This window comes from Lepisma saccharinum, chromosome 13 (genome assembly GCF_977018435.1).
Source record: "Lepisma saccharinum chromosome 13, izLepSacc3.1, whole genome shotgun sequence".
NCBI lineage: Eukaryota > Metazoa > Arthropoda > Insecta > Zygentoma > Lepismatidae > Lepisma > Lepisma saccharinum.
In genome coordinates, this window is record NC_139241.1 from 85,462,807 (window position 1) to 85,481,449 (window position 18,643).

At 39.8% G+C, this 18,643-nt stretch overlaps 1 protein-coding gene across 3 annotated transcripts in view; it reads left to right on the forward strand.

The window, feature by feature from the left end:
* Nucleotides 1-17,912, forward strand: part of LOC145997487 (monocarboxylate transporter 2-like) — a 356,030-nt gene extending 338,118 nt beyond the window's left edge. For all 3 annotated transcript variants that reach the window (XM_083134590.1, XM_083134591.1, XM_083134592.1), the window contains 4 exons: nucleotides 86-368; nucleotides 5,704-5,878; nucleotides 7,065-7,271; nucleotides 16,189-17,912. In XM_083134590.1, the coding sequence (XP_082990716.1) occupies nucleotides 86-368; nucleotides 5,704-5,878; nucleotides 7,065-7,271; nucleotides 16,189-16,799 (1,276 nt within the window). In that variant the 3' untranslated portion in view covers nucleotides 16,800-17,912. The remainder of the gene's footprint in view (nucleotides 1-85; nucleotides 369-5,703; nucleotides 5,879-7,064; nucleotides 7,272-16,188) is intronic.
* The last annotated feature ends 731 nt before the right edge of the window (nucleotides 17,913-18,643 follow it).

Here is an 18,643-nt window from a genome sequence, read left to right on the forward strand (position 1 = left end):
CTCCAGAGTGGCAGAAAAGCGACTTAAATCAAAATCTAGTTATGTAACTCATTGTATAAAGCGTGCGCCATTTTCTTCCTTCCAGGAACATCGGGTGGCGTCTGGGGCTGCAGGCAGTCACAGGCGTCGTGTTCCTGTCCTTCTTCCTTGGGATCTTCTACCGCTCGGCGTCGCTCTACCACCCGCAGCGTAGGGCGATCCTCCACCTGAAGAACCAGAAGAAGAAGGTGAAGGAGAAGAAGGGCCACGTGACGGTGGAGAAGCCTCCGTTCTTCGACTTCTCCCCCCTCAGGATACGGACGGTGCAGATCCTCCTCGTGTCGTCCGCCACCTCGGCTGTTGGACTCTACACGCCGATATTTTACCTGGTAAGTGTCAGTTCTCTTCAAGGTCATATGTATTCAGTTGCTACACCGTCACTTACTTAGTTTCTACACTCATTACATAAAGCAAATGACCAATTAGAAAACAATAAACCCATTCCTTTATTAGGGTAGCGAAAACAAATCCTTCATTAGGATAGCAGAAACCAAATCCTTCATTAGGGTAGCAGAAACCAAATCCTTCAACAGTGTAGCAAGAACCCAATCGTTCATCTGTGTTGCAACACCCCATTCGTTCATCAGTGTAGCAAGAACCCAATCCTTCATTAGGGTAGTATAAACCCAATCCTTCATTAGGGTATCATAAACCCAATCCTTCATTAGGGTATCATAAACCCAATCCTTCATTAGGGTAGCATAAACCCAATCCTTCATTAGGGTAGCATAAACCCAATCCTTCATTAGGGTAGCATAAACCCAATCCTTCATTAGGGTAGCATAAACCAAATCCTTCATTAGGGTAGCATAAACCAAATCCTTCATTAGGGTATCATAAACCCAATCCTTCATTAGGGTATCATAAACCCAATCCTTCATTAGGGTATCATAAACCCAATCCTTCATTAGGGTATCATAAACCCAATCCTTCATTAGGGTAGCGTAAACCCAATCCTTCATTAGGGTAGCGTAAACCCAATCCTTCATTAGGGTAGCGTAAACCCAATCCTTCATTAGGGTAGCGTAAACCCAATCCTTCGTTAGGGTAGCGTAAACCCAATCCTTCGTTAGGGTATCATAAACCCAATCCTTCATTAGCGTAGCATAAACTCATTCCTTCATAGGGGTAGTGTAAACCCAATCCTTCTGCCACGTAACATAAACACACACTTTTTTCAGTTAGCAAAAAGTGAATCCTCCATTAGGGTAGCATAAAGCCAAAACTTCACTTGGGTAGCATAAATCCAGTTCTTAAGTTGGGTAGCATAAACCCAATCCTTCATTAGGGTAGCGTAAATCCAATCCTTCATTAGGGTTGCATAAACCCAATCCTTCATTAGGGTAGCGTAAATCCAATCCTTCATTAGGGTAGCGTAAACCCAATCCTTCATTAGGGTAGCGTAAACCCAATCCTTCATTAGGGTAGCGTAAACCCAATCCTTCATTAGGGTAGCGTAAATCCAATCCTTCATTAGGGTATCATAAACCCAATCCTTCATTAGGGTAGCGTAAATCCAATCCTTCATTAGGGTATCATAAACCCAATCCTTCATTAGGGTATCATAAACCCAATCCTTCATTAGGGTATCATAAACCCAATCCTTCATTAGGGTATCATAAACCCAATCCTTCATTAGGGTATCATAAACCCAATCCTTCATTAGGGTATCATAAACCCAATCCTTCATTAGGGTATCATAAACCCAATCCTTCATTAGGGTATCATAAACCCAATCCTTCATTAGGGTATCATAAACCCAATCCTTCATTAGGGTAGCGTAAACCCAATCCTTCATTAGGGTATCATAAACCCAATCCTTCATTAGGGTTGCATAAACCCAATCCTTCATTAGGGTTGCATAAACCCAATCCTTCATTAGGGTTGCATAAACCCAATCCTTCATTAGGGTTGCATAAACCCAATCCTTCATTAGGGTAGCGTAAATCCAATCCTTCATTAGGGTAGCGTAAACCCAATCCTTCATTAGGGTAGCGTAAACCCAATCCTTCATTAGGGTAGCGTAAATCCAATCCTTCATTAGGGTAGCGTAAATCCAATCCTTCATTAGGGTATCGTAAACCCAATCCTTCATTAGGGTAGCGTAAATCCAATCCTTCATTAGGGTATCATAAACCCAATCCTTCATTAGGGTATCATAAACCGAATCCTTCATTAGGGTATCATAAACCCAATCCATCATTAGGGTATCATAAACCCAATCCTTCATTAGGGTAGCGTAAACCCAATCCTTCATTAGGGTAGCGTAAACCCATTCCTTCATTAGGGTAGCGTAAACCCATTCCTTCATTAGGGTAGCGTAAACCCATTCCTTCATTAGGGTAGCGTAAACCCATTCCTTCATTAGGGTAGCGTAAACCCATTCCTTCATTAGGGTAGCGTAAACCCATTCCTTCATTAGGGTAGCGTAAACCCATTCCTTCATTAGGGTAGCGTAAACCCATTCCTTCATTAGGGTAGCGTAAACCCATTCCTTCATTAGGGTAGCGTAAACCCATTCCTTAATTACGGTAGCGTAAACCAAATCCTTCATTAGGGTAGCGTAAACCCATTCCTTCATTAGGGTAGCGTAAACCCATTCCTTCATTACGATAGCGTAAACCCATTCCTTCATTACGATAGCGTAAACCCATTCCTTCATTACGGTAGCGTAAACCAAATCCTTCATTACGGTAGCGTAAACCAAATCCTTCATTAGGGTAGCTTAAACCAAATCCTTCAACAGTGTAGCAAGAATCCAATCGTTCATCTGTGTTGCAACACCCCATTCGTTCATCAGTGTAGCAAGAACCCAATACTTGATCACGGTAGCATAAACCCAATCCTTCATTAGGGTATCATTAACCCAATCCTTCATTAGGGTATCATAAACCCAATCCTTCATTAGGGTAGCGTAAACCCAATCCTTCATTAGGGTAGCGTAAACCCAATCCTTCATTAGGGTAGCGTAAACCCAATCCTTCATTAGGGTAGCGTAAACCCAATCCTTCGTTAGGGTAGCGTAAACCCAATCCTTCGTTAGGGTATCATAAACCCAATCCTTCATTAGCGTAGCATAAACTCATTCCTTCATAGGGGTAGTGTAAACCCAATCCTTCTGCCACGTAACATAAACACACACTTTTTTCAGTTAGCAAAAAGTGAATCCTCCATTAGGGTAGCATAAAGCCAAAACTTCACTTGGGTAGCATAAATCCAGTTCTTAAGTTGGGTAGCATAAACCCAATCCATCTGTCAGGTAACATAAACGCATTCATCCATTAGGGTAGAAAAAGTCCATTCCTTCCTTGGGGTAACATAAACCCATCCATTCATTCGGGTAGCATAAACTCAACCTTTTTTTCAATTAACATAAATATATTCCTTTCTGCAGGTACCTGAAACGCATTCCTTTATTAGGGTAGCATACACCCAATCCTTCATTGGGGTAGCATAAACTCACCTTTTTCTTCATGTATCATATACACATTCCTTTGTGCAGGTACCTGAAACGCATTCCTTTATTAGGGTAGCATACACCCAATCCTTCATTGGGGTAGCATAAACTCACCTTTTTCTTCATGTATCATATACACATTCCTTTGTGCAGGTACCTGAAACGCATTCCTTTATTAGGGTAGCATACACCCTATCCTTCATTGGGGTAGCATAAACTCACCTTTTTCTTCATGTATCATATACACATTCCTTTGTGCAGGTACCTGAAACGCATTCCTTTATTAGGGTAGCATACACCCAATCCTTCATTGGGGTAGCATAAACTCACCTTTTTCTTCATGTATCATATACACATTCCTTTGTGCAGGTACCTGAAACGCATTCCTTCATTAGGGTAGCATAAACTCAACCCTCTTTTAAGGCAACATAAACACATTTTGTTGTGAAGGTAGCTAAAACTCATTTTTTCATTAGGGTAGCATAATGAATCCCTCATTCCCTCATTCGGGTAGCATAAACCCATTTCTTCATTGGGGTAGCATAAATAAATTCTGTCATTGGGGTAGCATCAACACATCCCCTCATTGGGGTAGCATAAAGACATTCTCTCATTAGGGTAGCATAAAGACATTCCCTCATTGGGGTAGCATAAATACATTCCCTCATTGGGGGTAGCATAAACCCATTTTCTCATAGGGGTAGCATAAACCCATTTTCTCATAGGGGTAGCATAAACCCATTTTCTCATTGGGGTAGCATAAACCCATTTCCTCATTGGGGTAGCATTAACCTAATCCTTCATTGCCTTCATAGTCTTTCTGTGTAAAGTGGACATAAAACAAAAAAAAATCTTCAGCTTATTTTCATTTAGATAGTTCGGCGCCCAGGGCCGACTCACGCCGCCCTCTAGCTACGGTTCTGAACTTGATAAGAGTAAGAAAGGGAGGAGTTGCCAGCGAAGCGACCAAGAAAATTTTTCGAAAAGTATTTTTATTTTAATAAAATGTGAAGTTGTGGGCGGTAATTGCCCCCTTCAGGTACACTTAGCCGTCATATGTTTGCCCCCCTCTAGAACTCATTTCAGTTCAAGGTTGGGGAGGCATTTCCCCTCCTGCCCCCCCCTGTGGTTGCGCCACTGGACATGGCCATCTATTGTGACAGTTTTCGCAAAGTTTTTTTTGGGCTTAGCAACATCACTTCCCGGTCTTCTGCAATTCTCTCTGGAGTCCTGATTGTTGGACGTTGCACGTCTGACTTTTCTTCCATCAGGAACACTGCCACTCGCTTCGAACTTCTGCACTAATCTTAACACGGTATTTTTGGATGGCCCATATCGTATGTTAAATTGACTGCGGTAGTCTCTTTGAGTCTGTACGATAGAATTGCCGCTACTGTAATAACGTTTCACTATGAAGACCTTCTGCTCCGTGCTGTATCACACGCTTCTTCAAAACACCTCACCTGAAATAAATAAAAAACAAACGACATTCAGCAACGGTTGCATATGGGTGCACGATTATTCTGCACAGCTCATCTAAACTTGTGCGGCGTCCTGTTTTGTCGAATGATATGTGTGGTCGCCGCTACAATGCAACGATGCTTTCGAATATGGTTCTCGCCACTTTCCCCAACACTCTTCTTCCTGAAAACACCAATATCAAACATAAATACTGCATTTTCTACTTTCTGTACACAAAACAAATCGTGCTATGTATAGAAAATCACCCTGTATGATGTGTGTGTGTGTGTTTGTGCACCTCTTAATGGGAGCATTGTTTTTCATAATTATATTTATTGTATGAGTGCATTCATATTTCAATTTTCAAGTTTTGAAAATATTTATCAAATTATCACTTTTTGAGACTAATTATTATCAATTACAGTTACAATTGAACTGTGTTCATCCTTCATAGGTAATATAATGAAATGATTAATTTGTTCATTTGATTGTGTAATTAATGCAAAATTTATTACTAAACCTTTTAATATCATATTGGCTTCCCTTTATCTGTCTGCTTTATTCTTTCATTTCTCACTCTCTACGTTAAACAACATCTTCCATGTATCAATAAAAGAAAGATGCTAATATTTGTTATGCTATCAGACTCCATGTTTCCATCGCAGGCAGAAGCTTAGCTAGATAACGTGGTTGCGAAGTGAAAATGAATTAGATGAATCTAATAGTATATGTATTTTCTCCTGCAGGTCCTGCAGGGCTACAAGGAAGGCCTAGAGGATAGCGCGTTGGTCCTCCTGCAGACCTTCCTGGGCTTCGCCACCGCGCTGGGCTGCGTGGGCTTCGGTCTGGTCGTCGTGAAGCCCAGTGACCAGTGCCTCATCTCGCGGCAATATCTCTGCCAGGCAGCCATGGTTGGTGTCGGTAAGACGGTGCTACCATTACGTTCTAGCTTTGGTTTTCTTGGGTGGATATTACAATAGGATAATTGCTATGTGAAGGTTTAGTTTCTATCTCGCGACGAAGAGGATTAATGGTGATTAGATTGATTTAACGACCAGTGACCAATGACCTCTGCACTTGGGGATGCTTTAAAACATTATGTATTTCCCCCTATTCAACACTTGCACACCCATACATGACAGTGTTGTTTCAATGGAGGCCAAAGCATTAAGACATCTGATGGATGTGAAAATTTATTACGAAACCTGAAGATTGACACTCGAAGACAGGGTTCAGAAAAGACAAAAGTGACCCGTCCTTTTTGTGACCCGTCCTTTTTCCGACCTGTCCTTCAACAACCTGTCCTTTTTGCGACCTGCCCTTTTGCAACTTGCCCTTTTGCAACCTGCCCTTTTGCAACCTGTCCTTTTTGCAACCTGTTCTTTTTGCAACTTGCCCTTTTGCAACCTGCCCTTTTGCAACCTGCCCTTTTGCAACCTGTCCTTTTTGCAACCTGTCCTTTTTGCAACCTGTCCTTTTTGCAACCTGTCCTTGTTGCAACCTGTCCTTTCTGCAACCAGGCCTCATTGCATTGTCCTTTTGCGACCCGCCCTTTAGAGACCCGTCCTTTTTAGGACCCGTCCTTTTTAGGACCAGTCCTTTTGCGACCTGTACTTTAGATGACTGCTGCTGATAGGGAATGAGCCCCCTCGAAATAAAATCCTGGCTACGGTCCTGCTCAATACAGGGACATCTAGTGACAGAAACTACAGAGGACCTGGCGACTATGAGATCATCTATATGATGCCATCTTGGTTTGATTATGTTGTAATCACTTTTATAATAAATATTAAATAGTAGTGATTGAGACTGATTACATATTATATGTGTGTGCGTGTATTCAGAAATTAAGAACTATTCAAAACATTGGAGACATGTTATTCTGTAAGATATGGTATAATATATTACAATTAATAAGGTATTGTAAGTGACTGTTGCTGTTGTGTTTGTGTTTTAAGTCCACTTTATGTACAGATAGGCTAATCGCGATATCGAAACGGGGCCCTTACATTATAAAAGCAGTAATGATAGGGCAAAATTTTGAATAAGTATGTTCCCAGTGAAGGCTATTCAACAATGGAATCACAGGTTTAATTGTTTCTTCCAGGAGTATCAATGCTGGCATTGAGCACGGTGCAGGGCTACCACGGATACGTGCTGTTCGTGTGGATCTACGGGATATTCCTCGGGGGGTTCCTGTATTCCCTCAAGATGTACACCTTCGAGCGCGTGAGGGCCCGCCACTTCACCCGCACGTGGGGCTTCGTCCAAGGGGCCAAGGCGATTCCTGTCCTGCTGGGAATCCCCATAACAGGTCAGTGCGTCGTGGTTAGAGGTTGTTGTTCAAGGTCCAGGAAGCCAGAAATTCTATTGGGTTTCGCTGCAAGATCAGAACCTTTTTTCTCGCACAATTTCAATTCGGTCCAAGTTACGAATTGTTCCTGGACCGTATTATAATTGTTCCTTAAAACAAGGTTCCTGGACCGAATTGAAATTCATTCTGGAAAAAAGGTTCCTGGACCGAATTGAAATCCTTCCGGAAAAAGGTTTCCTGGACCGAAATGAAATTCATTCTGGAAAAAAGGTTCCTGGACCGAATTGAAATACGTTAAAGATAAAAAGGTTCTTTACGGTCCAGACCCCATTTACGCTTCCTGATTTTCTCTCCTGGACCGGAATTGAATTTATTTAAAATTCCTGGACCTCTAACAACCATGGTTTTGACAGAGAGAGGGAAAGTGGGATATTGAAAAAGAGAGCAAAAGATTGAAGGAAAGAGAAATAGTGAAAGGGAGATAAAAAGCGAGAAAAAAAGGACAGAGGAAGAGAATAGGAAAGAGAGAGATACATAGTACGAAAGATAGAGAATAGAAGAGAACGAAAGAGAAAGAGCTACAGAATGGAAGAGAGAGAGGATGACTAGAGAACAGTAGGGAGAAGGGAGAAAGAAACAAAAAGGATAGAAAAGAGTCAGAGAGCAAGAGGGAAACAGTAAGAAAGATAGCTGGAGAATGGAATAGAGAAAAGGAGAGAGTAGGATAGAGAATAGGAGCAGAGAGAGGGAGAAAGAGGAAGCGAGATATAGAAGATTCCGTGCTCGTAGCGAACACCCGAAGGAAAGGATTTGCAGGTGCGTGCTGTCATTGAACAAGCAAACTTGCCCTGTCTTGTTTGTCCTTGACTCTGGTCAGCATGCAAGTGTTGCCAGTGGTACCTTATAAATTTTGAAATTAGCTAAACGAAGGATCCTCAACAATTTAGGTTAACTACATGAAAGTTTTTGTTAGCTATATATTTTTAATTCTATTTCACTCATCGATTGAAGAAGGGTCTCACTTATCGCACAACACTTGAGCAACCTTGTGTTCTGACGTCACGGGAGAAAGCTTTTTAATTTTAGGCTAAATGCCTACGTTGTTAGTTTAGGCTAGCTATGTTTAGTTCTCTTAGCCTAAATATTAATTTTTCATTGTCTTTATGTTAATGGAACCTAACCTAACAGGCCTAACCTAACCTCGTAGGCATTCCTCGTCTGACGTCAGAACACAAGGTAGCAAAACTCTTGTGCGACAAGGAAGACCCGTTTGAAGAATGATCAGGGGTGAGTCAGGTCAGGTCAAGAGGCAACAGCCACTGAGGTGTTTCTCCACGCAACTTGGCTTATCACTGGCAAAACTTGCATGCTGACCAGATATAAGGACAAGTAAGATAGGACAAGTTTGCGTGTTCGCTAACAGCACGCACCTGCAAATCCTTCCGTAACTGTGTTCGCTGAGAGCACGTGTTCGCTACGAGCACGTTCGCTAACAGCACGGCACCATATAGAACGAGAAAAGACAAGAGAGCAAGGGGTGAGGAAAAGAGATTGAGAGAAATAGTGAGCGAGAAAGAGAGAATGAAAGGGAGGAAGCAGGAAGGGACAGAGAAGGGGAGAGAGAGAGAGAGAGAGAGAGAGAGACGGATAGTAGGAAATATAGCTAGAGAGTAGGAGAGAGCGCGAAATCATTGGACTGGTGGTGGTAGGAAAATCATCATTTACAACACACAACTCGTATGCATGATAATTATGGAAAGGATTTTAAGATGCAAATTATGGTCGAGAAGGAGAAAAAAATGGCTCTGAAAATGTTTTAAAAAAAGGTGGTGATAAAATGTCTTTATTCAGGTCTAAACCAGTTACATTAACAAATAACATAGTTAGATATAATTAGATAAAGTAGCCAGTATTTAGAATGCAAACGTCGCATTTACAACTGCGTTTCAAAAGACTTCTTATACTGGATTACGCTCAACATTTTTTTACGTTTTCGAATGTAAGTCGCTGACTCTTTAGCTGAACGACTTCCATTATCTTGGGAACTATTGTGGCGGCTGCTATGATTATATTACACCATTTTATAGCTCTGGTTCTGCTCTACAAAATGAGACTATAGGATTTTATGTAGCTGCTCAAGAAGAATGAAATTCATTTATTTTTCTGTCCAATTTTTTAACAAAACGTGATAGAAAAGGAAGGAAAAAGGTGCCGAAGCATCAAAGAGGGTGTGAAAAGAGGATAAATGTGCTAATCCAACGAAAAGGTGCTACAAAGTGTGTTCATTCTACTTGATTTCATGTCCTAAAATACATATCTCAAACGATCAGTATGAAAACATCTATATTTTTGGAAAGATGCTGCATCTTAAAATCAGTTCCCTACTGATAATATATGATGTACATATTTATTATGTTATTACATATAGAAGCAACTTATTAAAAGTTTAACTATATATATATTAATATTTACATAAAGGAATTCATTTGTTACTTTAGTTATATAAAATATTTATGAAGTAGCATAATTGGTTCTTTAACAACTAGTTAAAAATGTCAATAAATTGCAGAAGTTTCTGCTTTCTATTAATATAAATCATGCTTATACCTATATGTCTTGCTTTATTTTTATTGTGCTGGTAATGGTCTCTTGGTAGAGAGAGAGCATGCAACACTCACAAGCAGAGTCGTTCTTTGTGTGTTGTCCTTGGTGAAGTAAATTTCGAGTGAAAAGTAATTGCCTACCTTTGTTATTGTGACAACAAAAGGGCAACTCTTCTTTCTCCCAACCCAACATAACATCAGTGACCTAAACTAACCTTACCTAACCCAACCCAACCCAACCCTGTGTCCCAGGGTGCGAAATTATTGAAGATTGCTGGGGAGGATGATCTTACTCTATACAAAAGTAAGGTACCTGCACCCAACATGGCCTACCTAAGGTTTGCGATTGTTTCTAATGGCGTACAAAGTCAGAAAGGTAAAACTAATGGAAAGGTTCAAAAGAGGGAGCATTTCTGGAGGTTTACTGAAAATTGGAGTCTCTTCCAAATAACAACATGGGTGCAGTGAAGATTTTATTAAAAAAGTAACGTTTAGGCCATATTGGGTACATATCAAAAAATGCAACATAAATTGTAAAGAAAGTACCGCAATTTTTACATTTAGATAAGTATATTGATACACTTACAATGTATTGCATAACGACATTATGGGATTACACAAAGAAATAAGATCGTTTACAAACAAACCAATAAACAAGGAAGGAAAATACGCGTGACAACTTGTCACCAGATTTCCATGGATAATACCTCACATGAAAGGTTCATCGTCCTTAGTGACTCCCAGACACCCTACGTGAACACAAGAATAACAAATGTCACATTTGCACGTCCTTTACTATATACGTGTCCTATTTAGGCCATATTGAGTCTACCTTACATAAGGTTCGTTTTTCCTTCGTTTTAAACAGGACTTTAGATGAAAGTCGAAACTAAGTAGATTGTTGCATAGTACAAATTATGATCTTTCGTATTGTGGACTACAGATATAATCACCTATGACTTAGTTAGAACAGAATCACAAGATCCAGCCATTTCACTTCTTTGTCCTGAAGTTACTGCACTACAGGCACAGCCAACTACTTGGAAACAGCAAATAGACCATATTGAGTTCTAGGCCATATTGGGTTCAGGTACCTTATATATGCATATTTGTGTGTGTATTAATAATTATTTGATGTACATATTTATAGTGTTATTAAATGTACAAAAAATTACTAAGTATTCAAAAATACATTATTATTAAATACATATAAAGGAATAAATTTGTTATATATATAAATCAGGTATTTGTAAAGTAACAAACTAAGACCTTTACTAGCTGATTAAAGATGTCAATAAATTACAAAATGTCTCTTATTTTTGTGTGTTTTTATTTAGGTTTTGCTTTCTATTAATATAAATCGATTAGATCTTGTAGTCATACTTGTCTTGCATTATTGTTTTACTTTCATTGTGTGTATATTATTATTGGTGTAGATCTCTTGAGACAGAGAGCATTCAACACTCACAACAACACTACTTTGTGTGTATTTTCCATATTATCCTTAATAAAGTACATCTTCTTCTTGAGGCGCTACAACTTCATGTATTGAAAGTTTTGGCCTTCTCAACATCATCTCTCCACTTTTTCCTATCCTGGATACTCTTCGTCCAATTTTTTACTTTCATGTCTTTCAGATCTTGAATTACTTCATCTTCCCGTCGTTTCTCTGGCCTGCCTAAGCCTCGTGTCCCAAGTGGTTTCGATTTATATATTTCTCTTACTAATCTTTCATCAGACATTCTATTTACGTGTCCAAACCATCTTAGTATTTGTGATTTTATGAAATTTATGATATTTTCATTACTGATTAACTTGAGTTCTTCGTTGGTTTGTATTCTCCAATTTCCATCAGGTTCTCAGAGGACCATAAATTCTCCTTAAGATTTTCCTTTCTTGAGAGTTTCTGTTTACAGGAGTCTTTGAGGGTCCAAGTTTCGCATGCATATGTGGTTACGGTCTTGTTATTCTATGATAAAGTCTCAGTTTCGCAGATTTAGATATGACTTTGCTCTTAAATAGAGCTAAGTTGGCGAAATATGCTTCATTACCTAGAATAATTCTCTCTTTAATTTCTTCTTCAATTGTGTTGTCGTCATTTGCAACTGATCCAAGATATTTGAAAGATCTCAAAAAAAGGTAAAAAAAAAAGGTAAAGTGCTCCCCTGTGCATAGCACCACGCCATGAAGGCGTATAGGGGGTGTGGGGGTAACGCCCCACACTTTCTTGATCCGGTCGTGAGTGGGGGTGATGTGATCAGCATCACGCCCCTGACCGCCTTTACCCCCCAGGGTTTCCCCCAGGTACCCATGTTATTCGACGCTGGGTAGGCGCCGGGGCCGCTTCCACCGTTAGAAAAGTTCCCGGATTTGAACCGGCCGGGGATCGAACCCGGGACCTTTAGCATGGTAGTCAGACGCGTTACCGACTGAGCCACCGCGGCCACCATTTGAAAGATCTAGCTTCTTCTATTTTCTCTTCGTTTATAGTTAGGTCTTGTAATCTGCTTTTACCTTTTACACATCTGAGATATTTAGTTTTCTGCATATTAGTTACGAGACCCATTTTCAAAGCTTCGTTTTTTAGTTGTACAAATATTTATATTAATGTCTTTTTTGTCCTTGCTGTTATAAGGATGTCATCGGCATATGCAATACATTGTTTTAATCTTGTTGATATGTTTCTTCTCAATTCCATCTGTTTCAATACAAAGTCTATCACTATACTAAACAGAGTTGCAGATAAAGGATCACCTTGCTTGACTCCACATTCTACTTCGAATTCTTTACTCAGTTCCCTGTTTATTTTGACTCCTCCTTTATTGTTGGTTAAGGTTAACACAATTAGTCTAATTGGTTTAGATGGTACTTCATATGATTTTAAAATCGTCTATTACTTTGTTCCTGTGCACCGAGTCAAATGCATGGGTAAAATCTATAAACAAGTTATAGAGTCCAATATTATATTCATAGCTTTTTTTCAAAAATCTGTCTTACCATGAATATATTATCTATAGTTGATCTGTTGGCTCGGAATCTCATTTGATATTAGTCAAATTTGTATTCAGTGCTTTCCAATAACCTTTTATTTAGTATTATAGCGAGGAGTGTAATTGGCCTGTCATCATCACAATTTAATCTATCCCCCTTTTTGAAAATTGGGCACACTATACCTCCATTCCATTGAGTTGGTAACTTTTCGTCATTCCATACACTTAATATCAGCTTGTGCAACTTCTGTTTCAATGTTCTCCCTCCATTTTTAATTAATTCTGGAGGGATGCTGTCTGATCCTGCAGCTTTATTTGTTTTTAGATTTTGTATTATGTGGGCCATTTCATTCCACGATGGAGGATGTAATAATTGTTGATTATTGTCATTCTTTTCTATTGGTGCCTGCATACTTGTTGTTACATTATTATTATTAAGAATCTTTCTAAAGTATTCCTTCAATCTATTTAGGACTAGTGCTTTCTTTGAGATGATATTTCCTTCTGTATCTTTACACATCATTGGCGATACTGTTTGCTGTTGTTTAAAGGATTGTATCCCTTTGAAAAATTTTCTTGACTCATTTTTCTTATAATTCATTTCAATTTGTCTTATTTTATTAGTCAACCATTTCTTTTTCTACACATTTTATTAGTTTCTTTCCTTTTTATATTATATATTTCTTGGCTGGCCCTGGTCTTTATTTGTATTGCGCTCTTTCTTGCTTTGTTCTTTTCTTGAATAATCCTTCTGCAATCTTCATCCCACCACTCATTTTTGGGGATTTTTCTTTCTTTTTGTATAACTTCTTTAGCTGCTTCATTTATCGAAGTTTGTATGTTACCCCATTCTTCATTAACATCTTTGCTTTCCTGCAGATTTTTAAATTTTTCATGTAATACTGCCCGATATTCCTTCATTTTTTTCGGGTTTTGTAGGTTTGATTTAACCCATTTGCTTTTTGGCGAAGATTTTATCTTATACATTGCAGGGATAGTCTGTTTTAGGATTCCTCGCACCAATATATGGTTAGAGTTAATATTTGGGTCTCTTAAAGATCTTACATCATTTATCAGATCCTTTTTGCTGCTGTTAATGAAGACATGGTCTATCTGATTAATAGTAGTTTGGTCAGGTGATATCCACGTTCCTTTATGTATTCGTTTATGCTGGAATTGGGTGCTCATAACCATCAGGTTATTTGCAGCTGCAAATTCACACAATATTTCTCCATTCTTACTTGTTACATCATGTAATGTGTGCCTACCTGATATTTTACAATATATTTGTTCTTTTCCCAGCTTTGCATTAAAATCTCCTGATTATAATGCAAAGCTGGGTAAAGAACAAATATATTGTAAAATATACATTTATACATACATAACATTTTGGAACACTGTCTATCATATTTTAAATATTTTTCATAGAAGTTTTCTTTTATTTCTTCTTCGTCTTTATCCAGTTGGTGCATATGTGTTGATTAGGGTTATACTGTTATACTTGCCCTTAATTCTCAGTTCACATAATCTTTCGTTGTAAGGTACAAATCCTTATATGTGATTTTGTATTATTTTTTTTGTACAATAAAACCTGTACCAGCCAGTCCTCTTCTATCACTTGCACTACTATAGAATACTGTATAGTCCTTTTTCTTTATTACACCATATCCACTCCATCTAGTTTCTTGCAAAGCTACTATTTCAATTTGTGTTTTCTTTAATTGTTCAGACAAGTCTTGCATCTTTCCTGGCTTCAGGAGTGTCATTACATTCTATGTTTAACGTATTCCTAGTCCTTTTCACTGCTTTTTTCGGCATCCATGAATCTGTCCGGCTTTTCCTTGTTAAGAATTTTTAGCGGGTGGTATTTTTATGGTGCTAGGGTGCTGGCCTCGCGCCAAACCCTCATTACCTTGGAGGACCAGGATTTTCTGTAGGGTTGTTTCCCTTAGGAAGATTGACTTCACTACGCCTATTGAGCTCCTCCCGGCCTTGGTTTTTTGTTAGTGTTTTCCTTCCCTTAGCCTTTTGGGGTCCACCCTTACTGCAAGACAACAGTGGCTGAGCTTATTTAGTGGCGGCTCTCCTCGCCACACGCAGGATTTTCTTCGGAGCCTTGCAGTATTTTCGGAGATACAGTTGCCACTCCACATCTCGCTGCCTCCTCCAATCCTGCTGCTGCTTGTCCGCGACTGTTTCCAGCTAGCCAACATATCTGCTGGCCGTTCCCCTATCCGCAACCTGGGGACATGCCTGGTGGCATGCAGCTCTGCCTCTCGGAAGGTAACCCAGCCCAGGAGTAAAGTACATATTGAAGTCAAAACTAATTGCTTATCTTGTGTTACAACAAAAACTCTCCCGCCTCCGGACATTTTTGAGGCCAAGATTGTTGGTGAGTGTGTGTGGGGAAATACCCCCTGTCTCCCCCAGGATTTCGTACGCTGCTGTCTCCTAACTCATGTGTCGACTTAAGTCCTTACTTCAGTTCTAAAATACGTCCTGACTTCAGTCTTGAATTTCATCTTGACTTACGTTCTGACTTCATTCCTCATTTACTTCCTTACTCCCGTGCTCAGATCGTAAACTCGAACCTAACCCATCACGTCATCTCACATCCTGACTTCATCACGCTCTCAGGACGTGAGTGAGTGAGGTGTTGAAGAATTCACGATAGGTCAGATTTAGATTGAATATTCAGTGAAGTATGTCAGACATTTTCTTAGTTGAGAACTGTTGTCCACAATTTCTAATTCACTAAATCATAAGTCATGATTACAGGCTAAATTTGTTCCATTCCTTGAACTAGAAATCGTCTTAGTGCAGTTCATATTCGGGTTTTCACAATAAAATTTGGTTCCTCCTTCCCTTCAAATACGTCTTCAGTTGAAAAAGTGAGAATAGCAATTCAGTTTAATTTCAACCTGTTTCCCCCAATTTTAAATTAATTAATTAAGTTTGTCCTTTTGAGTCCACTTTTATGTACAGATAGGCTAATTGGGACTGGATGTATACAGTTTAGTGGGATCCGAACCACTGTGTGCCTCCCCCATGTATCGAACACAAGACCCTTTGATTACAATGCGACAACATTACCACTACGCCATCCGGGAGGCCCCTTGCGATGGAAAATCCAATGCCATCGCACAGGGGAACACCACGTGACAGGTTTGTTTGGACTCAATTTTGCTGTTGTATGCTGGTGACGTCACCACTTAACCAGTGTTGCCAGGAGCAAAGAAATTTACATTACAAGTAAAATTTCAGGGAACAATTATTCTTTCGGTGGATTTCAGACTTCTGACTCTATCCTCTTTTGTTTTGCAGGTTATATTAACCAAAGTCACCCAAAGGCGGGGTACTACTTCTCCTTCTTCTTCATAATGCTGGGAGCCTTCCTCTTGTTCCTGGCGAGATGGTACAAGCAGTCATTCGACAGACCAAACCAATCAGTGTCTTTCACGACGGTCGAGAGCCAATTGTCAGGCGAACTGTGCGGCTATCCACAAATCCCTATCGAGGCGCCCAACCCAGCGAGAGCGAGGTTGCCCAAGAGCATTTCTTTTGCAACAACCCTGGACTTGCCGGATCAGCACCCCCCAGCTGACCTCTTGGGGTGCATCTCGGAGGAAGGGTTGGGCGACAATTACGTCATAGACTATGATTTCTTCACCAATTGCGTGTCCGATGCCGGATTTCCCGGCAAAAGACCGCTGAGGCCTAACATGACGGTCAGTCTGAGCGAACCTGAGGGTCTGGCACGGCGAGAGATTGACGAAACGCGGCGGCAGTATTACGCTGGAGTGCCTGTCGGTGGTGACGTCATTCCTCACATCTTGCCGAGTCCGGCCTTCAATCGCCAACAGAACTGGCAGCCATCTTATCGTCGGCCGGTGAGAAACATAACGGTCATAGAGCAAATGACAACGTCGGTGTGAATGTGTGTGTGTGTTAAGAGAGTGTGGTGTATATTCGAAACACGTGTACACGGTATTCCTAAAAGGAAATACGGTTTGTGTTATACACAACAGAATCCATGACGTATTAATTTATATGCTGGGAGACTGTTTATCTTCTTCGTTGCTTGGTGGCTCCTCCATGTCGAAGTGCTTACGCAGCCAAGAGGTTCCAGGTTCGAATCCCGGACTGAACATGGGTGTTCTTTGCGAGTGTCCATTCATCAATTTCATCACTCATCCTCATCGCCGCGATAAGGCAAACGTGGCAGAAAATCAACGCTAATTAATAAAATTACAAATACAATGGCGAACTATTTCAATCTTGCTGATGCTCTAGCCCTTGTTACTAGTTTCTAAACAGTTTCCTTCGGATCCTACAAAGGCTTTCGCTTCAATCTCGCATACTGCTCCTTACCCATTCACGTTCAATCTCAATAATTCACGAAGCAAATACATATTATTGAGTGTAAAGATCGCTGGCAATAAATATGATATTACACCAATTTACTGAAAATGTGCATTAAGCAATTATGTTGATTCGTTTAACATACTGCCCTGCCATCTGCTGGAGAGTTCGAAATGAAAGACCTTTTAGGCACCGTTGAGATTTCTATATTGAGTCATCCACGACTCCAATGACTAAAAATAGCCACCTAGCGGCGAAGACTGCAAACACAGGCCCAGAACTCGAATTGTATCGGATCCATTTTGCGATTCATACGTTATAACATCGATGTGCCTAGGTACAAAAGTTTTCAGCAAAAACTTCACCACGATTTCTGATCTTGTTTTTCATTTTCTACCACGAGTTTGAGAGTCCTCGACTTACGAATTGTACACCAGAATTGGTTGGTTTCTCTTCCCTTGTCTTCGTCACCGATAGTCTTCCAGAGAAGTAGAGAACAACAATCTAGTCATGCGAGGTAACAGGATGTCGAAGCTCTGTTAAGCACAAACAAAATTATATTATTGTTAGTATGGAATGTTGTTATCTTGTTGCCTGTGCATTTTTAGTACTGAAGTTCCTAGTTTTTATGTGTTTTTATTCTATTTACTTTCCAATAAAAATAATTATGATCTTTGAACAATGAATGTGTGTGTGTCTTTTATTTTCTCTCTACAAACATACAATACTAATTGGACATTTTCTATTTGTTCTGATTTGACAATACCTACACACGAGAAAGAAGAGAACAAGATAGAAGAGATGTTCTTTCAAAACGTAGCCTTAGAACCATAGACAATGGTTAATGTCCAATTAACATTCTTCTGAGAAATCCTCTTGCTTAGTCCAATGGCAGTCACAGAGGAATCTTGCGCGCAAGAAAATAGTGCATGTAATAATGCCATTCCACTCAACATTCAGAAATAGTGTCCTTTTGTTGTGATCATATCGTTAAGATAATACAAACTCTGCGTGCATTTGTGCATCACATTTGCACAATAGCGGAGATTGGGTGTCAAAACTGGGCGGGGGAGTTGATTTTCTCTTGGCAGATAAGGCTTAGCATTAAAAGGCCATACTGCGGGTGCAAAAAGTGGGGGCATCTGTCCCAATCGCCGCTACTGCCTTTGCTATTAGTTGCTTCCTCTTGTATGACGTCATTGTCACATGAATTGGCGTGCACTCACTGTGAATTATTATTAAACTTAAAATACATGACACGTATGTCACTTTCAACGATTGAAAGTATACGTATAACTACGTACACGCCAAAGACGTGAACAATTAGCCCGCATTCAGATACATCCTTATTAGACCATAGAATAGACGCAAGAAAATTTTAAAATTATGTACAGTGTGATGAATAAGTATTCCAAAC